This window comes from Agelaius tricolor, unplaced genomic scaffold (genome assembly GCF_023055355.1).
Source record: "Agelaius tricolor isolate 1412-34295 unplaced genomic scaffold, bAgeTri1.0.p SCAF_6, whole genome shotgun sequence".
NCBI classification, from domain to species: Eukaryota; Metazoa; Chordata; class Aves; order Passeriformes; family Icteridae; genus Agelaius; species Agelaius tricolor.
Window position 1 is genome coordinate 2,444,596 of NW_027269266.1, and position 27,008 is coordinate 2,471,603.

Consider the following 27,008-nt stretch of genomic DNA (forward strand, 5'->3'; position numbering starts at 1 on the left):
CCAGACCAACCTTAAAGTACAGAAGCCATTTCTGAATGTAAAGGAGATGATCAGGAGTGGAGTATCATCATAAAATCACCCCCAGACACAGAAGCAGGGCCAAAACAGCTCCTGTTGTCAGAGGAGCCCCACAGGGACCACTGAGATAATCAGCACATTTTCAGTGTCAGTGACACCAACAAACTGTGCTGAAATCCTGGCTGTGGGACAGAGGTGTCAGCATCCTGGATCTTTCCCTTTACCTAGAGGACATCACCCTTTCCTTTCACCTGACCCCATGCTGGGAAGCCCCAGGTGCATGAGAAGAGCAAACCTTGCAAAAAGGGACCCAGCAGGGAATGGCTGAGGAGGTGAGGAGATGAGCATTGAAGCTGCTCTCCTGACTGTGCAAGAAGCCATAGAACCATTGGTTCATTTTAGAGGGAAAAGACCTCTAAGACCACTGGCTCCAGCATCATCCCAGATCTACCATGAAAGCACACCCCTAAATGACACACCTGTGTGTCTTTAGATACCCCCAAGGATGGTGACTCCACCAGAGGCCTGGAAAGCCTGTTCCAGTCTTGGGCAACCCTGTGGGGAAGAAATTTTCCAGTTTAAACCTCCTGTGGTGCAACTTGGGATCATTTCCACTTGTCCTGTTATTTGTTACTTGGGAGAAGAGACTGACCCCCTCCTGGCTGCATCCTCCTGTCAGGGATTTGAAAAGAGTGAGAAGGTCCCCCCTGAGCCTCCTTTTCTCCAGGCTGAGCCACTTCCCCAGCTCCCTCAGTGGCTCCAGGTGCTCCAGCCCCTTCCCCAGTTCCTTTCCCTCTAGTGCCAAAGCCCAGATCTTGCAAACTCCCAATCCCATCTCCAGTCATGGCCAAGTTCCACATGACTGGGGTGGTTTGTGCACCAAAGCCAAAGCAAAAAATGAATATCAGCTCCAGGCACATCTGGCCTGGACTTGGGGCACCCCAGCCCTCAAAACACCATTTACTGGATCACAAAGAGGCTGGAAACCAAAGGGTGCAGCAAATCTGAGTGAGCAGCCTTCTCCTTCTTTGAGAGTAGTCATGTTCTTGAGGAGATGGATTCATCAGAGGGCACTGAAATACATCCTCTGCTGGCAAAAAAATTAGCAGAGGACAGGAGCCCACCCTTCTCTTCCTTTTGCATGACTCTAGATGACACTAAAATGTCATGACTGAGCTGGCAGCAGCCAACTAAAGGTCACTGTGAAAGGCTCACCATGACTGAGGAAAACTGCCCAAATGCCCGCACAATTTGGCATCAAATTGCAGCATTCCCATGCAATTCAGAAAACTTCTACAGCTGATAGTAGAGAAAATAAATGCAGATTGTTCATTGGAAGACTTTGAAAAAAGAAAAAAGTCCTTATTGAACTCAGCCACTCTGCTTTAACACTCTGTTTTTGCATTGTTTGTGTCTGATGGAAACAAAGCTCGTTTCCATCTGCATGTTAAATTACAGACTTACAACTTCTGTGTAGAAAACACTCCAGAGCCAAGAGCAGTTACAAAGGCCAACTGTGAAACAGTAGGAAAAAAAAAAGTCAACACCATTTATTATTCACATATTGCATTACAAGTGTCTCTTATCAAACTCAGAGCATAATTTATATTATTCATGTAGAAACTCAACTTCAACACCACATGGAAAGAAAAGCTAAATAAGAAAAGCTGTGTGTGACAGCCACTCTACAGGTGATTTGTTGCATTTGGGTAAAACCTTACAAAAGAAAAAGGCCTTGTAAAATCATAGTTCAGGCCTACTGCTTCTGCTGGGTACAGCTAACACCTGGCCTGACAGGTCTCTGTGAGAATCAGCCTGGCAGCCTTTACCTGTGAGAACCATCTGACACCTGTGAAAATAAGAAGTCTGAACTCATGAGAATCAGTGAAGAAAAAAAGGAAACATCTGTAAAGAAGTAAGCCTTTATCACGCATGGACATGAGCAACAACAAACCAATGAAGTGAGTTGCAATAAGTTACTAACCAATTAGAATTAAACAGGATGCCTTTAGAAAACCATATGAATATGAGCTGGGAAGGTTAAGGATTGGCTATGGTGGATGAAGAAACATGTGTCTTTACTGCAACAATGATTATTTATTGCTGTAAAACACGACAGGGATGGTTCCACAGGTACCAGCTTGCAAAGGACTGGGGAACACAGCTGGCAGGCCAGCCAGGCATGACCAAACTGGGTTTCAGGGACACTTGGAAGTGCATCTGTTTCAAAGGCAGAGTGACATAGATCTCCTCTCCCTGTGACCATGGATATTGTGTTCATCATCTGAAAGACCAGTTTCCAGGCAGCAATGCCTCCCTGGTCTGCTTCAAAAATGATGGACTCAGACTAGGCTGTTAGTGGTGCCTGTCCAGTCATTTCTTGCTCTCTGAGCATCTGCAGACGTCCTTCTCCAAGTCTCTGTCATCATCTCTGGTGTCTCAGAGAGAGACTTCAGTTTTCTGTTCCTGAAGATAAGAAGGAAAGATGAGAAGATGAGACTGTATTCATCCCTGATTCTGAAAATTACCTTGGCTTAAATATGCTGTTTGGGTATTTTTTTCCCTTAAATTCAGAGTTCCCTGTACCCACCTCATCTAGTGGTTGTTGGTTCCCTGTGTCATCTGCCAGGTCAATGCCGCGGGTCTCGGGCAGCAGGATGCAGAACAGGGCCACCAGCACAGGGATGCTCCCAAAGATGGCTTTGGGGATGGCCCGGTGGTACTGGGCCAGGGGAATGATGAGCGGGGCCAGGATCCCGGCCACCCTCGCCATGGTCGAGCACAGCCCCACGCCCGTCTGCCTGCGGGACAGAGGGGCACAGGGAGGGCAGGGGTGTTGGGGAAGATGAAACAGGAAAGCCTTATAAATAGGATTGCCTGGCAAAAGATTTTGAGAATATGGAAACTATAAGTGAAATTGAAATGAAATCAAGCCTTGAGATACCTTAGTTACTGAACAACTGGAAAACAATGGTGTGGCCAGCTGAAGGTGATCCCCTTTTGATGGAACAACACCCTCTGCTTGCAGACAGGCCCAAGGGTCAGAGCAGACCCTGCCAGCTTGGCAGAAGGGGCCCAAAGAGGAGTTTTTAGGGTTTAAAATGTAAGACAGTATGGTAATGTAATGATTCTTATAGGCTGTATGTAAATACTGTAGGATTTGTATCTTGGACTAGATTGGTTAGTGAGAATTAGAATATTCAGTAAGAAGAAGATTTATTGTATTGTAACTGGAAGCTCTCTCTCTTACCCTTTTACTCTCTTACCCTCTCATCCTCTCTCCCCCTCTCTTCTCTCAGTCCTGCTCCAGCTGTGGCTGGCAGCTCCCAGCAGGGCCCTGCACCCAGGTCCTTGGCAATAAACCCCAAGTTCCACAGCCTGGCCTCAGAGATCTCTCATCTCCATCCATCCCGACCATCCTACCCCCTGATGCTCCTACAAGGGGTCAACACTCCTGCACTGAATGTGGCTCTGTGGCCACCTCCAGCCATGGCAGAAGGAAGCTCTGATGTGTGGGGACATCTCACCTGAGGATGGTGGGGAAGAGCTCAGCGGCGTAGACGTAGGAGGTGGAGAAAGCGGCCGTGGCTGTGAACTTGCCAATGATGGCCAGGACAGTGATTACCACAGGCTGGTCTGAGGGGAAGAGGAAACACAACCACTGTAACCTCCAGGGGATAGTTCACTTGGGACCAGAACTCTCTGCAGTGGGACTTCTTGGGACAGCCCTTTCTGATAGACTTGCTAAGCAAAGTTACCATCTAAGCCATTGGAAATGATCCCCAGCATACCCTTACCTGGAAAATACCCTCTGGTAAAGAGGACCCAGATTTCTCCTGAGGCCTTGGGCATTTTCTAGATGTGCAATTGAAGTGAGCTGCTGAGCCAGCACAGGTGTTTGGGCAGTGCTTGGTTGGAAATGCCATGTCCCTGACCTGGAAAGCATTGGGAAGCCCCACTGTTGCCTGCAGTCTCACTCACAGCTCTGGCACAGTAGGTAGGGTGGGGTATGGACTGGGGCACAAACTGATGCAAACTGATGAGGGGGAGTGGGCATTTGCCTTTTCTCTTCATCTAAGAAAGGGAGACATGGTAACTTTTAAAGCACTTCTGCTATAGCTTTCTGCCAGGGGGTGGTGGTGTCTTAGTGGGTGGGTGGTGGGCAATGGACACTGCCTGCCAAGGGCCAGGAGCTGTGGGAGAACCAGCACAGCCCTGAGGGAGAAGGAATCCAAGGTGAGGAGAAGCCAGAATGCTGGGGATGAAGCAGCCTGGGGGCTGTGACAGAGGGAGCAGCTGAGCCTGTGGAAGTGAGCGTGGGTCTGGCAGGGTGGGAGGATGGCTCTGAGCAAGGGTAGGGATGTGCAGGGCACTGCCCAGCTCTGCTGACAGGCGGGGAAGGTTCACCTTCAGGGATGCCAGTGAGGATGAGGCATATCAGGCCAGCCAGCAGCAGGAGAATGCCCTGCACTTTCTTCCTCCCAAACCACTCCAGCAGGAAAATGCAGGAAATTCGAGCTGGAAGCTCCACTGCCCCAAAGGCCAGCTGTGTCAGGTAGATGTCCAGACCAAAATCCGTCACGCTGAGGCTCAGCCCATAGTAGACAATGCTGTCTGCAAACCTGACATTCAAGTAAAGCAGGATAGAACGTGTCACCAGATGTTTTCTGGGGGTTTATAACCAAAAATTGGAAAGGTTAGTAACACATGCAAATTACTTAAATTCCCAGCAATCTCTGTTTTGGTTCTAGTCATCACCTTTGAAAGTTGTGTGGGACATAGTTGCAGGATATAAAGCAGAATGGATCTCCACATGGTCAGCAGATTCTAGACTGAACCCAAAGCTTCTAGATAAGCACAAAACTCCTCCAGGGCCCAGGGATTGCCAAAGCTGGAATTACTCAAGCCTTTCTAACACAACCCACAGTATCATGGATAATCATCATCTTCCCATGCCCAGACATGGTAAATCTGTATTTACCATGTATTTGGAGTATGGAATGACAGCAGGTCAAGACATTCACGTGTGTCTTACCAGAAAAATCACATTAATGTATAGTTCTTGTCAACCATCAACGTCTTCTCTTTCACTATTAGTTTTAACAAAGGGGACGAGGGTATATCTTACCAGACACATGACATGATTAAAGTCACCTTCCGCAGGTTCTTTGTCCTGAAGAGATCCAGGAAACTTCCAGACTTGACCTCCTTCTCAGGCTTCAACTTCAAAACACAGAAAGACAAAGAGTCAGAGCAGAAAAGGAAACCCATGTCCAGCTCCTTTTCCACCTGCAGACCATGGGAAGCCTCAGTGGGGCAGGTCTGTGACCCCAGTGCTCGTGCAGGGAGGGCAGCCCCACTGCCCTCAGGGTGCCCAGCACAGGGGATGGTGACTGAGAGGTTCCTCAGGATGAACATTGCCCCAGTGGAGGAACTTTGGGGTGGGCAAGGAGGGAACTCCCCTTCAGGCATTTCTGCCTGGAAAGCCAGAGACTAAAGAGAGAGACTGTGTGCTGATCAGTCACACTCCTGGAATCCTCAGAGGAGAAAAGCCAGGGAAGCATTGCAGCCCTTCCCACAGCCCCAGGGGGACCCCAGAAAGCTCCAGGCTGAGCCTCAGCAGAGGCTGGGCCTCTTCGCTGACCTCGTCCCTGTGGAACTCAGCTGGAGCTGGAGTCCCCCCCAGCCCATGGCCAGCCCCAGTGGGAATGCAGAGATGTTTCTGGCATGAGCTGAGCTCCAGGGCTGCTGCCAGGCCCAGGGCAGTGTCTGAGGCCAGGACCCCCCAGTACCTGCTCCAGGAGCTCTGGTGGGAGGCTGCGCTTGTTGGTGGCTGCCGCCTTCTGCAGCACCTTCTTGGCTTCCTCGATTCTGCCCTTGGTGACCAGCCAGCGAGCTGACTCTGGGAGCACCCTGCCAGGAGAGGAGGCCAGCACATGCTGCTGTGTCCTGCTGAGCTCCCCCACAGCCCCTCTCTCTGGGACCATGTCCAGCAAGCCTTGGAATCGCCACAGGATCAGATCCCAGAACCACAGAACCTTCAGCATTGGAAGGGACCCACAAGGATCATCAAGCCCAATTCTAAAGTGAATGGCCCATGGGATCAATGGGTCTAAGTACCCTAAATTTAGGCTCCAAGGCCACATTTGGAGACCTGAAGCAGAGCAGCTGCTGCTGTCAGCAGTGCAGTGCCCAGGGAGATGTGCTGAGCTCATCCAGCTGAGCTCCTCCAGCACCTGCACTCCAACGGGAAAGACCCAGCTTGGTTCTGAGCTGCTGCCTCCTCCTCACTCACACCCTCACATCAGGGCTGTGTCTTCCAGAACAACTGCCCTGCTCCTCCTTACCAGATGTAGAAGAAAAGGGCAAACATAGGAGCAGATCCTGCAATCTCCAGCAGCCTCCAGTGGCGAATCCCATAACTCAAACCAGCCACTGACATCTGCCCGATGGCAAAAGCCGTGTGAGTGACAAGCAGCGCCTTTGTCCGGTGGGAGACACCAACCCATTCTGTAGCTAAGAGGAAAAACAAATGTTCAGGCTTTGTTTTGGGCTCTCTTTTGCTATTATGTCTTGTGAGGCCAAGTCTGCTCCCTCAGGGCAAGGGTGTCCCACTCACCCAGGGACACGACTGCAATCATAATTCCTGACACTGCAGCTCCCACGACACACCTGAAGGCCATGAACACATAGAAATGGGGCACAAAGGCAGTGGCCAGGCCAAACACGCCCTGCAGGAGGATGCAGATGAGAAAGACTGGCCGCCTGCCTATCCTGTGGAAGGAGAGGGAAGACCCAGTCAGTACCTGGAGAGACCCCAGGGGGAGAGGGAAGAGCACAGGAGGGATGCAAAGTGATTTGGGAACCAGAGGAGATTTGACATCCATGTGAACATAACTCCTCTTTACAGCCCAAGAAACAATGTGCAGAAAAATCAGTGTCTCCAGTGTTGACCCATCATGGTTCTGGCAAAGCCTGAGACACCAGCAGGGCCTAAACTTGTGATTTGTGAGGAACCCCCCCACAAGGCTGTATCTGCCTCTCTTTTCAACCCTCAGACATTTCCAGACCTCTCAGGGGGGCCCAGATGCCCAATCTCAGGCAAGGGGATTGCATCCTGTGAAGGTTCAGTGCATGCACAGTCTGCCCCCTGATCTGGGCTGTCCCTGGGTGCTGGGCAGTGTCTCTGGGAAGGAGCTGTGTTTCCTCACCTGTCACTTAGCATCCCAAAGATCAGGGCTCCAATGAGAAGCCCAGCCATGTAGATGGACTGGGAGACGTCATTCAGGACCGCCCTGTCACACACCAGGTCAAACTGGAGGAAGGAAAAGACAGAAGCTGTTGGTTTTGACAGACTCCAGCTGCTCTCTGGGCTTGGGCAGCCTTTCTGGTTGGTGGTGGATGCAGGATTTGGGTGCCTGAGCTCTTGCTCCAGCCCCTGGGAGCAGAGAAGCCCTCAGGAGGGCTTGAGCCCTTCATGGTGAGCACTTAGGGCACAAATCAGTGGTGGGGCTGGTGCCCATCTGCTGGGTGCTGGCATCTGCAGGATTCCCCTGCAGCCCAAAGGTCCCTGAGGGAGCATTCTGGTTGTGAGCTTTTATTTCAAGTGTGGCCTTGGGGTGAGAGCTGTATCAGCTTTCTTGTCTGGCTGAAAAGGCAGGGCAGGGTGGAAAGAGGAGGAGAGCAGTGCTTTTTCCTGATAAAGGAGGAATGGCAAGGGATGCAGCTGCTGACACCTGCAGGGAAGCCTTGTCTGAAATGGACTTGGTGCTCCGGGGACACCAAGGAGCTTTTGCAAATGCCAGAGGCTGGACTTTCTCCTGTGTCCCAGCTCCATGGAAAGTATTGTGAGAAAGTGCTGGAGCTGGCAGGTAGGAAAGGAGGGAGGAGGACTGAGGGAAAGTGAGAAAGGAGAAAAGGTCCACAGAGGCAGAATCACAGAATCATGGAATCCTTTAGGTTGGGAAAGACCTCCAAGAACATCAAGTACAACTTTTGAAAGACTGCTATCCTGTAAACTAGAAGGTGGGAGATGAGGCAGAATGGAGAAATTGAGGCTGCTGATAAACAAGGCTTTTGCTCAACTGCAAGGCCCTGGCATGTCTTGTTGCAGCCCTGAAGGTTCCTGGAGGCCCAAGAAATATCAATGCAAGCACTTGGAAGGTGAATGTCTTTCACAGAGGAGATGGTGTGAGTAGAAGCAGGCAGAAGAACAGGGGGTACTGTGGCAGGGATGGCCAAAAGATCCCTCCAGGCAGATCCATCATGAAGTCCAAGGTCTGGATAGTGGAAAGGGGATGGATGGTGGGCAGAAGATGTGCTGGACTCACACCCCCACAGTGCCTGCCTGTGCTCTCCCCAGACATCTTCACCATGGCCTTGATGCAACGAGCTCCCAGGGATTCCATCTGTGTGATGGAGGCAAAACCCTGCAGTGAATCTCAGCCTGACTGCAGCACAGCTGGCACTGGCTGGCCAAAGCACAGGCCAGGATATTCCACCCCCTCCCAGAAACAATGCCAGAAGGCAATGAGGCTTGTGGTCATGGTTAATACTGGCCTATTGCAATTCTCTTGTTTTGTACCCAGGTGAAATGTCAACAAAAGTGCCCAACATTAAACTGAAAATGGATCCCCGGAATCTGCAGATCCAGACAGTTACAGTGGAGACATTACTGGAACCACTGATATAATATGATTCAGGTATTTTAGAGTTGCAGAAAGTAAGCTGGAGAACCATAGAGGGAAGGGAATAAGGCTGAAGAACTTTGACTAAAGTAAGCTGGATAACCATAGAGGGAAGGGAAGAACGCTGAAGAATTTTTGACTAAAGAAAACGGGATAACTATAAAGGGAAGTGAATAAGGCTTTTGACTTTTGACTAGAGACATTATTTTGAAAGTCAGAGCCACAGCTCTTCTGCAGCACAGCTGTCACTGGCTGAGCAAAGCACAGGCCAGGATATTCCCATCCCTCCCTTCCACAGCCCAGCAGATCCAGCAGCAGGTACAGACCTCGGTCAGCAGGGACGGTGGCTGCTCTGAGGGGTACACCCAGCCACTGCTGCACTTCTCAGTGTGGTTCAGTCCATAGGCCAGGATGGAATCCAGGTCCCAGTCCACCGGGGAGAACATGGAGCACTGCTCAAAGTGCCCGTCGGGGCCCCGGGGCAGGGTGAGGTTCAGCTGCTCTTCCTGCGTCAGGTTGGGGCCGACGGCGAGGATCCAGCTGGTGTCACAGTGGTGAGGCACTTCCACCACCATGAACACTTGGCCAACCATTTGGAAAGGGTTGAGAAGTAGTGGCAGGGAGAGGAGCAGGATCAGCAGTTTCTGATAGAGCCCAAACTCCCCCAGAGCCCTTAAAAGATCCCCAAACTCAGCCATGGCGAGCACCTCTGTGGCCAGGCTGCGCCGGTGCCTGTGGCTTAAATAGGCAAATATTAATGTTTAAACTGTGTGAGCACTAAAGCCCTAATCCAGTGTGATAAAATGAGCACCTGCACTGGCACAGCAGTCCATTCTGATGATACAGTGCAGTGCTCCAGGCTGCACTTTGTCACCAGCCATTCCCTCCCTGCTCTAGAGAATAGATCAAAGGTGCCAGAGCACTGTCACTCTTGGGCATGGTATAGTGACATCTTGTCCTTCTCCAGCCTGGCAAGTGCCACAAGGCCTCCTGAAGGCGGCTGTGCTGCAGCTCAAGGTTTGTGTCTGAGGCATGAAGCTGGGATTCTACAAATGAGGGTTAATTTTGCTGGGGGTGGGGATGCAAGCAGAGTAAATTTGCTGCTCCCATTAATGGTTTAATGACTACAGAGAGCATCCTGGAGACAGAGATATGTGAGAGAATATGGAAGAGAAGCAGAAGAACACTTCCCCTCTGGGGCAGGAAATATGTCTGGTAGTCCAATAGACTTGCTCTTGACAGCTGTGTCCCAAGCTCTCTGTTTTCATTTGTAGAAACACTGGTTAGTCATAAAAGTAGATCTAAACTACAGTTTCTTGGGATAATCCTAAAATAGATGTGGCTTAGAGAGTACCCTCAGGGAAAAGAGCAGGTTACACCCAGAGACATTCAGAGCACACAGGATTTGGGAAATGACACCAGCTTGGCTTTGCCTGAGGTTCTGATGTCACTTGAAAAGCAGATTGACCTGGTTTCTGCTGCACATCTGAGCTGCTTCCTGGCTGGACTCCCTGAGTGGCTTGTGTCTTTATTCCTGGCAAACTGGCTAGCTGGATTGCCCTCAGTGTGTGACATTTTGTGTGTCATTTGGCAGAAGTTGGTTTTACCAGAGCCCCTGGCTGCTTTTTGCAGAGCCATGAACACATCAGTAACCTGCTCATTTCCAATCTGCTCTCCAGTGCTTTGTCTTTCACTCTCAGTGCCCATGGTATATCTGAGCCCCCAACAAAGTCACTCCTGGGTCACACAACCTGGATTGGTGTTTCTGGAGTGGGAATAGCTCTGTTGTGCTTATGAGAGTCAGTAAAGGAGAAGGATATTGGATTTTAAAGCATCACCCCTAAGCTGGAGTGGGAGAGTGAGATCCCACTGGTTTGTGCTGCTCAGAGTAAAGGAAGAGAGGAGTAAATGTTACTCAAAGTAGTGTAAAATCACACCAGTGCTGTGCATTTATCATCTGCACACACCACCCAGCCAAACATCACTCAGCTCTGCGTCCACATCCTTGGATGAGTGGACTTGCTGCTATTCAGAGACATTCCCTGAGCAGGAGGCTGAGCTACACGACTTCCAGAGATTCCTTTTGCCCTAAAAGCATCTCTGGCCTTTTGGTGGGATGATTGGCCCAGGAGATCTGCTCTGGCAGAGACATTTTGTCCCTGTCCTCTTGTTCTCTGCAACAAGCTCAAGTCTTCAGGCTCAGCCTGTTGTGTGTGGCTCATGGTGTCCCCTCCCATTCCTCCTTTTGGCACTGGTGAGGCAGGGAGATTGTTGGGGTATATTTTATTTTATTTTATTTTATTTTATTTATTTTATTTTATTTCATTTCATTTCATTTTGTTCTATTTTAAAAAGTAATCATTTTAACACCTCTATCTTTTTTTTTTTTTTTACAGACAGCTGATTAAAACATGTGAACTGATGTGCTTTATGACCCTTTTGAGCGTGCACGTGTTCATGCTTTGACTCTCTGGTGTTTCTCTTGAGCTTGTTTATCATGAGTATAATTGTTAACTCCTATAGCATTTATGTTATGTAATATTTATGCAAAGGGCACTCAGGGAGGAGCAGAGTGCAGGGGCACAGGGAGAGCAGATTTAGCAATGTCCCCACACCCCAAGACTTCAAGACATCAGGGTTCATTTCCCTCCTCTGCCCCCTTCTGACCTTGGCAAACTCATTTCACTTTTCTTTGCTTATCATTGTACACCTGATTTGAAGAATCACTTTTGCTCCCATATCAGCAAACTTGTGCTGTTTTTAAAAGATTAAAAATCCCACACAGCTCTCCCTGTGGGTTTTTTTCATCTATATGAAGAACTCCTTCTCTGAAAGATCATAATTTAACATCTCCAAGTCTTCAGAAGACAGACTGTCATAATCATCTTTGTCTCCTGATGTTTTTCTGCTCCTGTTCATTTTTTCAGAAGCCTCCCGGTCAGTTTTGGTGGAATCAACATGAAAATGATCTTGGACACCCTGATTAGAGGTTTCAGAAGCACAGCTGCTGAACATGTGTGTTGAGGGACAATTGCCATCCTGTGCAGGGAGATGCTTTTTTGTGGAGCCTTCAGCACTGAGCCCCATCCCAAACATTTCTTCTGCTGCCTTTGGAGCCTGGCGTTGTGGATCCACCTGCAACAGGAGTTCATAGCCCTGAATCCCTTCCAGGTCTCTCACATTAATCTCATCCTGCCCATCAAGAAGGGAGAGGCTGGAGGTGTCCCAGAGCTCTAGTGAAGTATTTGTTTCTAGTGGGGTTGGTTTATTTGTGGTGTTTCTGGTGTGCTCAGTGAGCCACAGACCTTGTTTTGTGTCCCTGGCACCTCTGTGGCAGCGAGAGTGCAGCCCCCTGTGCCCCCCAGGTACATCCTGGGGCTGGGTTTAGTGCTTTGGTGTGTGGGGTGGGGAGCAAGTGAGGCACCAGGCAGGGCTTCCACAGGCTCCAGGATGGGAGGCAGGGAGGCACAGGCAGGTCCTGTCTTCAGCTGGGCTTGGCCCTGCTGGATTGCAGCCACTCTCTGGGACACCTTCCCACCCTGCTTCCCTTCAGGCACATCCCCATCCCCAGTGTCTCCAGGGCCTCTCTGCGCTCTGTCCTTGGGCCAGGAACACCCCTGCTCTCTTTGCTTGGTGTAGGTGATTCCAGGTAAGAATCTTCCCTTCTCCACTGCTCCCTCCTGACCCCTGAGCACCATCCTGCCTGCAGCCTGGTAGGTTTGCAGGCTCAGTGCAGGCTTTTTTCAGGAACACACTCCAGAGCCAAGAGCAGTTACAAAGGCCAACTGTGAAACAGTAGGAATAAAAAAAGTCAACACCATTTATTATTCACATATTGCATTACAAGTGTCTCTTATCAAACTCAGAGCATAATTTATATTATTCATGTAGAAACTCAACTTCAACACCACATGGAAAGAAAAGCTAAATACGTGTGTGACAGGGGTGCAGTGACATCCTGATCAAACGTGGAGGCTTGGGCTGAGGTGCAGCCCGACGACCCAAGGGATTGAGAGCAGGAGGGACAAACCCAGCGCCCGCTTTTGCCCAGTACAGCCACTCTACTGGTGATTCTTTATTGCTGTAAAACACGACAGGGATGGTTCCACGGGTACCAGCTTGCAAAGGACTGGGGAACACAGCTGGCAGGCCAGCCAGGCATGACCAAACTGGGTTTCAGGGACATTTGGAAGTGCATCTGTTTCAAAGGCAGAGTGACATAGATCTCCTCTCCCTGTGACCATGGATGTTGTGTTCATCATCTGAAAGACCAGTTTCCAGGCAGCAATGCCTCCCTGGTCTGCTTCAAGAATGATGGACTCGGACTAGACTGTTAGTGGTGCCTGTCCAGTCCTTGCTTGCTCTCTGAGCATCTGCAGATGTCCTTCTCCAAGTCTCTGTCATCATCTCTGGTGTCTCAGAGAGAGACTTCAGTTTTCTGTTCCTGAAGATAAGAAGGAAAGACGAGAAGATGAGACTGTATTCATCCCTGATTCTGAAAATTACCTTGGCTTAAATATGCTATTTTGGGTATTTTTTTTCCCTTAAATTCAGAGTTCCCTGTACCCACCTCATCTAGTGGTTGTTGGTTCCCTGTGTCATCTGCCAGGTCAATGCCACGGGTCTCGGGCAGCAGGATGCAGAAGAGGGCCACCAGCACAGGGATGCTCCCAAAGATGGCTTTGGGGATGGCCCGGTGGTACTGGGCCAGGGGAATGATGAGCGGGGCCAGGATCCCGGCCACCCTCGCCATGGTCGAGCACAGCCCCACGCCCGTCTGCCTGCGGGACAGAGGGGCACAGGGAGGGCAGGGGTCATCACTCCTGCACTGAATGTGGCTCTGTGGCCACCTCCAGCCATGGCAGAAGGAAGCTCTGATGTGTAGGGACATCTCACCTGAGGATGGTGGGGAAGAGCTCAGCAGTGTAGACGTAGGAGGTGGAGAAAGCGGCCGTGGCTGTGAACTTACCAATGGTGGCCAGGACAGTGATTACCACAGGCTGGTCTGAGGAGAGGAGGAGAAATGACCACTGTAACCTGCAGGGGATTGTTCACTTGGGACCAGAACTCTCTGCAGTGGGACTTCTTGGGACAGCCCTTTCTAATAGACTTACTAAGCAAAGTTACCATCTAAGCCATTGGAAATGATCCCCAGGATACCCTTACCTGGAAAATACCCTCTGGCAAAGAGAACCCAGATTTCTCCTGAGGCCTTGGGCATTTTCTAGATGTGCAACTGAAGTGAGCTGCTGAGCCAGCACAGGTGTTTGGGCAGTGCTTAGTTGCAAATGCCATGTCCCTGACCTGGAAAGCATTGGGAGACCTTGTGGAGTCTGATGGGCTAACAGGGAAAAAGTCCACAACCATCCCCTGGAGGGAAAACCCCTCAAGCTATAACCATCCGGTTAGGGTGAGGAAAAAGGCTTCATCCAGCATGCCTTGCTGTGACATGAAGAGTCAGTGTATCCCATTGGCCCTTCCTCCTTGCTCCACCCCTGTGCCCTCATCCCATTGGGCCTGATGTTCTTCCCTGCTCCTCCAAATCCATATATAAATTCCTGCTTTCCCTGCCTGAAAGTCTCTTCATCCCTGGATTCTTTCGAGGACAAAGCTCATTAAAGACTCTCCTTGGAACCCTACAGAATGACCCCATTTCTCCTTCTGCATTTCCCAGATCACAAAAGATCTGAAATCACTCAGCGTGAGCACAGCCATGCCTGTGCCCCTGTGGTGTCTTTTTCAAGACACTTCTTTGGGAAGGTTGTGGCACTCTGAACAACGCCTGCTGTGAGTAGTGGTGCCCAATGTGGGGCCTCTGCAAAGAGGTCTCTGAAGATGAGTCTCCTGCAGCCTCCTGCTGCAGAACAAAAGTCGCTGTTGGTGCAGCCACTTCTCCAAGGAGAACCCCCTGCGTTTTGGCGAGGGCTTTCCGAGGGGCCACTGGGACCCTCTGAAGACCTCAAAGAGGATTCTGGAGGCTGGTCAATGGGCTGACCACCTATCCAGCAGGTTTTCATTGGCCCAACGGGCATTGCTAGCCCAAAGAAAAGGTTGTGAGTTTGTGCTGGGGTCTTTTGCCTTTCTTTCTCTCTTTTGCTGCTGGGTGTGGGATAGAAGTTGGAGGATGGTCAGCAATCTCAGTTGACCTAAGCTGAGCCCTCCTCAAAGAGATGTCTTTTTCCAAGTTGTGGGTGCCCATTTAGTGGGGAAATTTAAGTTTTCTATGGGGAATCTTAAGAGATTTATAACCTTAACCGTGACTTTATTCTTTCTAATTAGTTTTGGGAACTTTTACCCTTTGTTTCACATTATTGTTAAGTCAATGAAGAAAATGGGGAATCATTAGTGGAATGATTTGGTAAAAGTTTGGGATCCCCAGTTCAAAACCACTTTCCCTTCATCCTCTCCCCAAGCCCTTAAACCCTCTCTTGCCTGAGGGGCAATTGGCAGATGGATGTCGCTATTCAGCAGAGGGTTGCTGCCATCTCCCTGATGCCCCCCCATTCCCTCTCTCCCCTCTCCAGGACGGCACAGGCCATGCTGCTCTGGACTTTCCCCTCAAATTTCTTCCTATACCTGCATACCCTGTTTTGTCTCTTCCTGTTGTCGTTACCCTGCAAAATGACGCTGGTAACATGGCCAGCCCTGCCATTTTATCCTCTCCTTGTCCAAGCTTTTCTGCCTTCACACATCAAAATTGCCACTCTCCTGCCTCTCCTCTGCCTTTTTCTGTGCTCTCCAATGTGCTCGGCTTCTCCCTTCCCCCTGTGTCAATGGGTGTAGCAGTGCTGGGACCCTCCACTTCTGTTGAGAATTCCCTCCCCATCCTGGACCCCATCCTCTCCTGTACCCCATCTGTTTTTGGCTCCTCCCCAGATGGTCACTCCCCTTCCAGTTCCCACAAGACTGGAGCCAGAAGTGGCAATGACGGCGACCTTTAGGAGTTCATATTGGCCTCCATTGCTGCTCACCAACTGGAAGATTCTGGTTGCCCAAGAAGACCCCATGCAGTCATAAAGTGCCCTCCATCCTCCTTGGAGGATGAGTAGCAATTCCTCAGTCTCAGATTCCAGTCTCGGGTCTGAGGATTGCTGGGCCAAAACACAGAGGGAAGCCACTTGGGAGTGGGATTCAGAACTGGCCAAAAGATCTTGGCCTTCCTAGTTGTGTATAAACAGGGGAGAAGGACAACATCACCCAACTCCTGGGAGACCTTTCCCTACGGGGAACTTAAAGAGCTTTGCAAGGAAGCCAAGGAGCATGGCCAGAGATCACATTTTTTTAAGAACCTACTTGAAGGTTCTTCTGTGCTCATGTTTTAGTACCCCATGATATTAAAAACATCATAAACTACCTCCTCTCCCCAGACAAATACATGCTGTGGGAAAGCCAGTGGAAAAAATATCTAAAGTCATTGGCAGATACATATTCCAAAGATGCAAAGAAACCAAATTTAACAATTGAGCAAATGGCAGGAGAAGGTAACTTCCAAAAACTCATGGACCAAGCAAAAGACTTACCAGAAGCTGCACTTAATGATATTGCCACAGCTGCCAAATCATCATTGCTTCTCACTCCCAACGGCACCATTTCAACACAGAGCTTTATGAACATTAAACAAGGGATGAATGAGACTTTCATAAAGTTTGTTGATAGACTTAAGGTTGCACATGAAAGACAAATAAAAGGTCCAGAAGCCTGAAAGGGGGTTTTGAATAAAATGGTCATGGCCAATGCAAATACAGAGTGCAAAGCAATTGTAAGAGCCCTTCCCCTTGACATTGAACCATCCATTGAGCAAATGGTGGAAGCCTGCACCAAACACACTTCAACAGAAAACACTGTTGCCCAAGACATTGCAAAGGGCATTGCAGAAGGCATATCAGGAACCTTTGCAGCAATAGCTTCAAAAGAAAATTGTAGATGTTTCAACTGCAGCAATTTCAGACATTTTCTAAAGGACTGTCCCGAGAGACTAGTCATCAAGGACAACTGGACAAACCATCAGTGGCTACAGAATCAGCCATGTTACTAACAGAGTCCAGAAAACTCAAAGCAGAGCGCGGGCCCGTGCTACATGGCCCCGTGCTACAACATGAAATCAGAGACTGTCCTGTCCTGCTCTCCCCACCACTTGGGAAGAACAAGAGAAGCAAGGACCATCTCTGAGTTTTCCACCCCAGATGCAGGAGATTCAACGTAAAGGAAGATACGGGTGGGCACCTGGCACCAGTTGATAACTGTGCTGTCAATTGACTCACCAGTGAAGGTATTTATAAGATCCCTACAGGAAAAACTGGGCCACCAGCTGGTCCTTGGGACATCCTAATCATAGGAGATACTTTGAATGGACTGGATGAAATTCATGTCATATCAGAAGTACAGACTATAGAATCTGGAGGCAAAATTTTTGTCTCCATCTTTTGCACTGAACCACCTTTCCCCCTTTCCGCTGGGACACCAATTGCACAGGCTTTTCTAGTACCCAGAGACTGCCTGGAACAGGTTCCCCTTAACCCCACCATCATGTGGGTGCAGGTTGTGGGCTCAAACAAACTCATCATTGAGTGTGTCCATTTCTGCAAGGGGGAAAAGATCTAGCGGCTGGGCATGCTGGACACCAGGGCTGATGTCACAATCATCACTTGCTCTGAGTGGCCGGCAAATTGGGAACTGCAGCCCATGGTAGGGATGACCTTGGGGATTGGAGATGCAGCAGTTTCCATGAGAAATAAAAGAAATATAGTTGTAGAAGGTCCTGTGGGCAAGATGGAGAGCATGAGGCCATTTGTAGTAAGGGCACCAATCACCCTTTGGGGCAGGCACCTCATGTCCCAGTGGGCAGCATCTCTAAAAATCCAGTAGAGATTTTTATTTGGGGCCACTGGCAAGTCTTACCATCCCTCAACTCACCTGGAAACAAAATCGTCCGGTGTGGGTTGATCAGTGGCCCATCTCTAATAAAATTTGCGCACACTAGAGGCCCTTGTGGAAGAGCAGCTTGCCAAGGGCCACATCGCTGAGACCATCAGCCCTTGGGAACTCCCCTATCTTTGTTTTGAAAAAACCCGGCAAAGATAGGTGGAGGCTCCTCTATAAATGCAGGAAAATAAATGACGTCATTGAAGACATGGGTCCTCTGCAGCCCGGTTTGCCCTCGCCTTCTATGCTGCCCTAGAACTGGAGACTTGCCATCACTGATATTAAAGACTGTTTCTTTAATATCCCCCTCCATCCTTGAGATGCCCCCAAGTTTGCGTTTTTGGTCCCGTTCCCAAACAGGCAGGCTCTTCTAAAAAGGTACCACTGGCTGGTCCTTCCTCAAGGAATGAAAAACTCCCAGACCATATGCCAGTGGTATGTAGCCCACATCCTGTCATCCATGAGGGGCCTGTTCCCTGATGCAGTCATCTATCACTACATGGATGACATCCTCATCTGCACACCTGAAGAAAATTACCTTAAAGTAACTTTTAAAAGAACTATCAGAGCCATTGAGGAGGCTGGGCTAGAGATCCGCAAAGACAAAATCCAGCACGCCTGCCCCTGGACTAACCTGGGACTCTGGATCCATGAGTGGACCATTGTGCCCCAGCAACTGGCCATCGAGGATGACCTGAAGACCCTGTGAGACCTACCCCAGCTCTGCAGGTCCATCAACTGGGTACGTCCCCTGCTGGGGATAATGATGGAGGTCCTTGCACCACTCTTCAACCTGCTCTGTGGAAGTGAGGACCTGGATTTGCCATGCATTCCTCAGGCCTAGGAATCCATCATCAGGGTCCAGGAGGCCCTGTCTTCGCGTCAAGCCCACCGTTATGAGCCCAGCCTGCCTTTCCAACTGAGTGTTTTAGGTAAGGCCCCGAGGTTCCATGCCCTAATTTTTCAATGGGATGCAAGTTTGAAAGACCCCCTTTTAATTATTGAGTGGGTCTTTCCCCATAATCAATCTACTAAGACCAATACCACTCCTCAAGAAATTAGGGCAAATCTAATCAAAAAGTCTAGGACTCACCTCTGCACTCTTGTGGGGTGTGAGTTCATATGCATTCACCTCCCATTGACGACTGGGGATCAATGAGAGCCTCCAGTTCACCCTAGATAGCTACATGGGCCAGATTTCTATGCATCTTCCAAAACACAAACTGTTCAATTTGGTTGTCAGTCTGGTCCCTAAACTAATGCAAAGTAGAACACCTCTCAAAGCTCTAATGGTTTTTACTGACAACTTATAAGGATCCCACAAGTCAGTAATGACTTGGAGGGATCCCAGGACACAGAAGTGGGAGTCTGATGTCCAAATGGTGGAAGAATCTCTACAAATTGCAGAATTAGCTGCCGTCGTCAGAGCTTTTGAGAAATTCCAAGAACCTTTTAATTTGGTAACAGATTTGGCCTATGTAGTCAGAGTAGCTATGAGGGCAGAACATTCTTTTTTAAAAGAGGTCTCAAACCAAATTTGTACCACATGCTTCCTAAATTAATATATCTCATCTCCCACAGAAAGCAACCATACCACATAATGCATGCGAGGTCACACACTGACCTCCCAGGTGCCATCATGGAGGGAAACAAGAAGGCAGACACACGAGCCATGTCTGCTAAAACTGCCGGTGTTCCTGACATCTTCGCCTAGGCGAAGTTGTCACATGCCTTCTATCATCAAAACATCCCAGCTCTCATGAGCATGTTTCACATGTCCTGAGAGCAAGCAAGAGCTGTGGTAGCCACTTGCTCAAATTGTCAAGCCTACCAAATTCCATCCTTCGGCTCCAGGATCAACCCCAGAGACCTTGAGAGTTGCCATTGTTGCAGACTGATGTGACCCACTTCCCATCTTTTAGGAGGTTAAAATACATTCATGTATCTGTAGATACCTTTTCTGGTGTGGTGTTTGCCTCAGCACACGCAGGAGAGAACGCTAAACGTAGCGTTCAACATCAGGCACTTCCTCCTGGTGCTCACAACCCTGGGAGTCCCAGAAAGCATCAAGACTGATAATGGCCCTGCTTATGTCTCCAGCATGCTAAGAGTTCTTCAACCAATGGGGCGTAAAGCACAGCACAGGCATACCACTGTCTCCCACAGGGCAATCAATTGTAGAAAGGACTCGTGGCACCCTTAAATGGGTCCTCAATCAGCAGTGGGTAGGAACAGAGATAATAGCTCCCATTGAGAGGCTCTGTAAGGCTCTTTATGTTATTAATTTTCTAAATTGTTCCTTCTCAAACCCCCCCATACCCCAGCATTTCTGAAATTTGGGCAGAGCTAAGCTTGAAGAGAAACCGCTGATGCTGATTAAGGATCCTGAAACCCAGCAAATATCTGGACCATTTGTATTGATTACCTGGGGGAGAAGCTATGCCCGTGTCTCAACATAATCAGGCCCAAGATGGCTCCCAAAACAACCAAAAACCTTACTTAGGTTACACAGCAAACACTGCCTCCATGGAAAATAACAAAAGTTCTACTGAGACAAATACAGGTCTACCAGAAGACCAGAGGAACAGCACCTGGAGAGGAAGATGGCATCATCAACTACAACGCCAAGTCAACCTTCCTGTCACCAGATAACAGACGACGCCAAGTACCAGACAAGACACAGATTAAACAAGTTGTTTCCCCAGAATCATACTTACCTTCATACTTACCTTTGTATCATGTCCCCTCCTCTGACTTTCTCCTTCCCAGTCTTTTCCCTTTTTCCATAACCTCCTCCCCGTACCATTTACTCACCTCCTTCTGCAAGCCTTTTTATAAAATAAAGAAGGGGGAGTTCTGGAGGCCAGTGAGCCAGCAGGGGAGAAGCCCATGATGCCCCCCTGGAGGGTTATCTCAAGCAATAATCACCCTTTTTAGGGTGAGGAAAAAGGTTTCTCCCACCATGCCTTGCTGTGACATGCAGATTCAATGTATCCCATTGGCCCTTGCTCCTTGCTCCACCCCTGTGCCCTCATCCCATTGGCCCTGGTGTTCTGCCCCGCTCCTCAAAATCCAAATATAAATCCCTGCTTTCCCTGCCTGAAAGTCTCTTCATCCCTGGATTCTTTTGAGGAAGAAGCTCAATAAAGACTCTCCTTGGAACCCTACACAAAGACCCCATTTCTCCTTCTGCATTTCCCAGATCACAAAAGATCTGAAATCACTCAGCGTGAGCACAGCCATGCCTGTGACTGTGAGGTGTCTTTTTCAAGACACTTCTTCGGGAAGGTCGCAACTCTCTGAACAACACCCACCCGGACAAAGCCCCACTGTTACCTGCAGTCCCCCTCACAGCCCTGGCACAGTAGGTAGGGTGGGGTATGGACTGGGGCACAAACTGATGCAAACTGATGAGGGGGAGTGGGCATTTGCCTTTTCTCTTCATCTAAGAAAGGGAGACATGGTAGCTTTTAAAACACTTCTGCTGTAGCTTTCTGCCAGGGGGTGGTGGTGTCTTAGTGGGTGGGTGGTGGGCAATGGACACTGCCTGCCAAGGGCCAGGAGCTGTGGGAGAACCAGCACAGCCCTGAGGGAGAAGGCATCCAAGGTGAGGAGAAGCCAGAATGCTGGGGATGAAGCAGCCTGGGGGCTGTGACAGAGGAAGCAGCTGAGCCTGTGGAAGTGAGCGTGGGTCTGGCAGGGTGGGAGGATGGCTCTGAGCAAGGGTAGGGATGTGCAGGGCACTGCCCAGCTCTGCTGACAGGCGGGGAAGGTTCACCTTCAGGGATGCCGGTGAGGATGAGGCATATCAGGCCAGCCAGCAGCAGGAGAATGCCCTGCACTTTCTTCCTCCCAAACCACTCCAGCAGGAAAATGCAGGAAATTCGAGCTGGAAGCTCCACTGCCCCAAAGGCCAGCTGTGTCAGGTAGATGTCCAGACCAAAATCCGTCACGCTGAGGCTCAGCCCATAGTAGACAATGCTGTCTGCAAACCTGAGATTCAAGTAAAGCAGGATAGAACGTGTCACCAGATGTTTTCTGGGGGCTTATAACCCAAAATTAGAAAGGTTAGAACACATGCAAATTACTTAAATTCCCAGCAATCTCTGTTTTGGTTCTAGTCATCACCTTTGAAAGTTGTGTGGGACATAGTTGCAGGAGATAAAGCACATGGTCAGCAGATTCTAGACTGAACCCAAAGCTTCTAGATAAGCACAAAACTCCTCCAGGGCCCAGGGATTGCCAAAGCTGGAATTACTCAAGCCTTTCTAACACAACCCACAGTATCATGGATAATCATCTTCTTCCCATGCCCAGACATGGTAAATCTGGTCCAGTATGTGGAGGTAGAATGACAACAGGTCAAGACATTCACATGTGTATTACCAGAAAAATCGCTTTAATGTACAGTTCTTGTCAACCATCAACGTCTTCTATTTCACCTACTAGTTATAACAGAGGGGAGGAGGGTATATCTTACCAGACACATGACATGATTAAAGTCACCTTCAGCAGATTCTTTGTCCTGAAGAGATCCAGGAAACTTCCAGACTTGACCTCTTTCTCAGGCTTCAACTTCAAAAAGACAAGAGAAAGACAAAGAGTCAGAGCAGGAAAAGGAAACCCATGTCCAGCTCCTTTTCCACCTGCAGACCATGGGAAGCCTCAGTGGGGCAGGTCTGTGACCCCAGTGCTCTGGCAGGGAGGGCACCCCACTGCCCTCTGGGTGCCCAGCACAGGGGATGGTGACTGAGAGGTTCCTCAGGATGAACAATGCCCCAGTGGAGGAACTTTGGGGTGGGCAAGGAGGGAACTCCCCTTCAGGCATTTCTGCCTGGAAAGCCAGAGACTAAAGAGAGAGACTGTGTGCTGATCAGTCACACTCCTGGAATCCTCAGAGGAGAAAAGCCAGGGAAGCATTTCAGCCCTTCCCACAGCCCCAGGGGGACCCCAGAAAGCTCCAGGCTGAGCCTCAGCAGAGGCTGGGCCTCTTCGCTGACCTCGTCCCTGTGGAACTCAGCTGGAGCTGGAGTCCCCCCCAGCCCATGGCCAGCCCCAGTGGGAATGCAGAGATGTTTCTGGCATGAGCTGAGCTCCAGGGCTGCTGCCAGGCCCAGGGCAGTGTCTGAGGCCAGGACCCCCCAGTACCTGCTCCAGGAGCTCTGGTGGGAGGCTGCGCTTGTTGGTGGCTGCCGCCTTCTGCAGCACCTTCTTGGCTTCCTCGATTCTGCCCTTGGTCACCAGCCAGCGAGCTGACTCTGGGAGCACCCTGCCAGGAGAGGAGGCCAGCACATGCTGCTGTGTCCTGCTGAGCTCCCCCACAGCCCCTCTCTCTGGGACCATGTCCAGCAAGCCTTGGAATCACCACAGGATCACAGAACCTTCAGCCTTGGAAGGGACCCACAAGGGTCATCAAGCCCAATTCTAAAGTGAAAGGCCCATGGGATCAATGGGTCTAAGTACCCTAAATTTAGGCTCCAGAGGCCACATTTGGAGACCTGAAGCAGAGCAGCTGCTGCTGTCAGCAGTGCAGTGCCCAGGGAGATGTGCTGAGCTCTGCAGCAGCTCCTCCAGCACCTGCACTCCAACGGGAAAGACCCAGCTTGGTCTGAGCTGCTGCCTCCTCCTCACTCACACCCTCACATCAGGGCTGTGTCTTCCAGAACAACTGCCCTGCTCCTCCTTACCAGATGTAGAAGAAAAGGGCAAACATAGGAGCAGATCCTGCAATCTCCAGCAGCCTCCAGTGGCGAATCCCATAACTCAAACCAGCCACTGACATCTGCCCGATGGCAAAAGCCGTGTGAGTGACGAGCAGCGCCTTTGTCCGGTGGGAGACACCAACCCATTCTGTAGCTAAGAGCAAAAACAAAGGTTCAGGCTCTGTTTTGGGCTCTCTTTTGTTATTGTGTCTTGTGAGGCCAAGTCTGCTCCCTCAGGGCAAGGGCGTCCCACTCACCCAGGGACACGACTGCAATCATAATTCCTGACACGGCAGCTCCCACGACACACCTGAAGGCCATGAACACATAGAAATGGGGCACAAAGGCAGTTGCCAGGCCAAACACGCCCTGCAGGAGGATGCAGATGAGAAAGACTGGCCGCCTGCCTATCCTGTGGAAGGAGAGGGAAGACCCAGTCAGTACCTGGAGAGACCCCAGGGGGAGAGGGAAGAGCACAGGAGGGATGCAAAGTGATTTGGGAACCAGAGGAGATTTGACATCCATAGCTCCTCTTTATAGCCCAAGAAACAATGTGCAGAAAAATCAGTGTCTCCAGTGTTGACCCATCATGGTTCTGGCAAAGCCTGAGACACCAGCAGGGGCTAAACTTGTGATTTGTGAGGAACCCCCCCACAAGGCTGTATCTGCCTCTCTTTCCAACCCTCAGACATTTCCAGACCTCTCAGGGGGGCCCAGATGCCCAATCTCAGGCAAGGGGATTGCATCCTGTGAAGGTTCAGTGCATGCACAGTCTGCCCCCTGATCTGGGCAATGTCCCTGGGTGCTGGGCAGTGTCTCTGGGAAGGAGCTGTGTTTCCTCACCTGTCACTTAGCATCCCAAAGATCAGGGCTCCAATGAGAAGCCCAGCCATGTAGATGGACTGGGAGACGTCATTCAGGACCGCCCTGTCACACACCAGGTCAAACTGGAGGAAGGAAAAGACAGAAGCTGTTGGTTTTGACAGGCTCCAGCCGCTCTCTGGGCTTGGGCAGCCTTTCTGGTTGGTGGTGGATGCAGGATTTGGGTGCCTGAGCTCTTGCTTCAGCCCCTGGGAGCAGAGAAGCCCTCAGGAGGGCTTGAGCCCTTCATGGTGAGCACTTAGGGCACAAATCAGTGGTGGGGCTGGTGCCCATCTGCTGGGTGCTGGCATCTGCAGGATTCCCCTGCAGCCCAAAGGTCCCTGAGGGAGCATTCTGGTTGTGAGCTTTTATTTCAAGTGTGGCCTTGGGGTGAGAGCTGTATCAGCTTTCTTGTCTGGCTGAAAAGGCAGGGCAGGGTGGAAAGAGGAGGAGAGCAGTGCTTTTTCCTGATAAAGGAGGAATGGCAAGGGATGCAGCTGCTGACACCTGCAGGGAAGCCTTGTCTGAAATGGACTTGGTGCTCCGGGGACACCAAGGAGCTTTTGCAAATGCCAGAGGCTGGACTTTCTCCTGTGTCCCAGCTCCATGGAAGGTACTTGTGAGAAAGTGCTGGAGCTGGCAGGTAGGAGAGGAGGGAGGAGGACTGAGGGAAAGTGAGAAAGGAGAAAAGGTCCACAGAGGCAGAATCACAGAATCATGGAATCATTTAGGTTGGGAAAGACCTCCAAGAACATCAAGTACAACCTTTGACAGACCACTACCATGTAAACTAGAAGGTGGGAGATGAGGCAGAATGGAGAAATTGAGGCTGCTGATAAACAAGGCTTTTGCTCAACTGCAAGGCCCTGGCATGTCTTGTTGCAGCCCTGAAGGTCCCTGGAGGCCCAAGAAATATCAATATTACTTGGAAGGTGAATGTCTTTCACAGAGGAGATGGTGTGAGTAGAAGCAGGCAGAAGAACAGGGGGTACTGTGGCAGGGATGGCCAAAAGATCCCTCCAGGCAGATCCATCATGAAGTCAAAAGTCTGGATAGTGGAAAGGGGATGGATGGTGGGCAGAAGATGTGCTGGACTCACACCCCCACAGTGCCTGCCTGTGCTCTCCCCAGACATCTTCACCATGGCCTTGATGCAACGAGCTCCCAGGGATTCCATCTGTGTGATGGAGGCAAAACCCTGCAGTGAATCTCAGCCTGACTGCAGCACAGCTGGCACTGGCTGGCCAAAGCACAGGCCAGGATATTCCACCCCCTCCCAGAAACAATGCCAGAAGGCAATGAGGCTTGTGGTCATGGTTAATACTGGCCTATTGCAATTCTCTTGTTTTGTACCCAGGTGAAATGTCAACAAAAGTGCCCAACATTAAACTGAAAATGGATCCCCGGAATCTGCAGATCCAGACATTTACAGTGGAGAAATTACTGGAACCACTGATATAATACCATTCAGGTATTTTAGAGTTGCAGAAAGTAAGCTGGAGAACCATAGAGGGAAGGGAATAAGGCTGAAGAATTTGTGACTAAAGAAAGCTGGAGAACCACAGAGGGAAGGGAAGAACGCTGAAGAATTTTTGACTAAAGAAAACGGGATAACTATAGAGGGAAGTGAATAAGGCTTTTGACTTTTGACTAGAGACATTATTTTGAAAGTCAGAGCCACAGTTCTTCTGAAGCACAGCTGTCACTGGCTGAGCAAAGCACAGGCCAGGATATTCCCATCCCTCCTTTCCACAGCCCAGCAGATCCAGCAGCAGGTACAGACCTCGGTCAGCAGGGACGGTGGCTGCTCTGAGGGGTACACCCAGCCACTGCTGCACTTCTCAGTGTGGTTCAGTCCATAGGCCAGGATGGAATCCAGGTCCCAGTCCACCGGGGAGAACATGGAGCACTGCTCAAAGTGCCCGTCGGGGCCCCGGGGCAGGGTGAGGTTCAGCTGCTCTTCCTGCGTCAGGTTGGGGCCCACGGCGAGGATCCAGCTGGTGTCACAGTGGTGAGGCACTTCCACCACCATGAACACTTGGCCAACCATTTGGAAAGGGTTGAGAAGTAGTGGCAGGGAGAGGAGCAGGATCAGCAGTTTCTGATAGAGCCCAAACTCCCCCAGAGCCCTTAAAAGATCCCCAAACTCAGCCATGGCGAGCACCTCTGTGGCCAGGCTGTGCCGGTGCCTGTGGCTTAAATAGGCAAATATTAATGTTTAAACTGTGTGAGCACTAAAGCCCTAATCCAGTGTGATAAAATGAGCACCTGCACTGGCACACCAGTCCATTCTGATGATACAGTGCAGTGCTCCAGGCTGCACTTTGTCACCAGCCATTCCCTCCCTGCTCTAGAGAATAGATCAAAGGTGCCAGAGCACTGTCACTCTTGGGCATGGTATAGTGACATCTTGTCCTTCTCCAGCCTGGCAAGTGCCACAAGGCCTCCTGAAGGCGGCTGTGCTGCAGCTCAAGGTTTGTGTCTGAGGCATGAAGCTGGGATTCTACAAATGAGGGTTAATTTTGCTGGGGGTGGGGATGCAAGCAGAGTAAATTTGCTGCTCCCATTAATGGTTTAATGACTACAGAGAGCATCCTGGAGACACAGATATGTGAGAGAATATGGAAGAGAAGCAGAAGAACACTTCCCCTCTGGGGCAGGAAATATGTCTGGTAGTCCAATAGACTTGCTCTTGACAGCTGTGTCCCAAGCTCTCTGTTTTCATTTGTAGAAACACTGGTTAGTCATAAAAGTAGATCTAAACTACAGTTTCTTGGGATAATCCTAAAATAGACATGGCTTAGAGAGCACCCTCAGG

At 50.1% G+C, this 27,008-nt stretch overlaps 2 protein-coding genes across 2 annotated transcripts; both read right to left on the minus strand.

Moving 5' to 3' along the window:
* Positions 1 to 1,843: 1,843 nt before the first annotated feature.
* On the minus strand, positions 1,844 to 9,403 carry LOC139591325 (solute carrier family 22 member 13-like). Its single transcript, XM_071429889.1, has 10 exons — positions 9,032 to 9,403; positions 7,230 to 7,333; positions 6,638 to 6,792; positions 6,366 to 6,534; positions 5,811 to 5,931; positions 5,147 to 5,241; positions 4,426 to 4,640; positions 3,546 to 3,654; positions 2,609 to 2,819; positions 1,844 to 1,867 (listed from the first exon to the last, which is right to left on the minus strand). Exons 1-10 carry the CDS (start codon positions 9,401 to 9,403, stop codon positions 1,844 to 1,846), a joined length of 1,575 nt encoding a protein of 524 aa, XP_071285990.1.
* A 2,110-nt stretch (positions 9,404 to 11,513) lies between these two features.
* Positions 11,514 to 26,345, minus strand: LOC139591326 (solute carrier family 22 member 13-like). The gene is made up of 10 exons (XM_071429890.1): positions 25,974 to 26,345; positions 24,173 to 24,276; positions 23,587 to 23,741; positions 23,315 to 23,483; positions 22,776 to 22,896; positions 22,108 to 22,202; positions 21,406 to 21,620; positions 13,602 to 13,710; positions 13,276 to 13,486; positions 11,514 to 11,684 (listed from the first exon to the last, which is right to left on the minus strand). Exons 1-10 carry the CDS (start codon positions 26,343 to 26,345, stop codon positions 11,514 to 11,516), a joined length of 1,722 nt encoding a protein of 573 aa, XP_071285991.1.
* Positions 26,346 to 27,008: the final 663 nt, after the last annotated feature.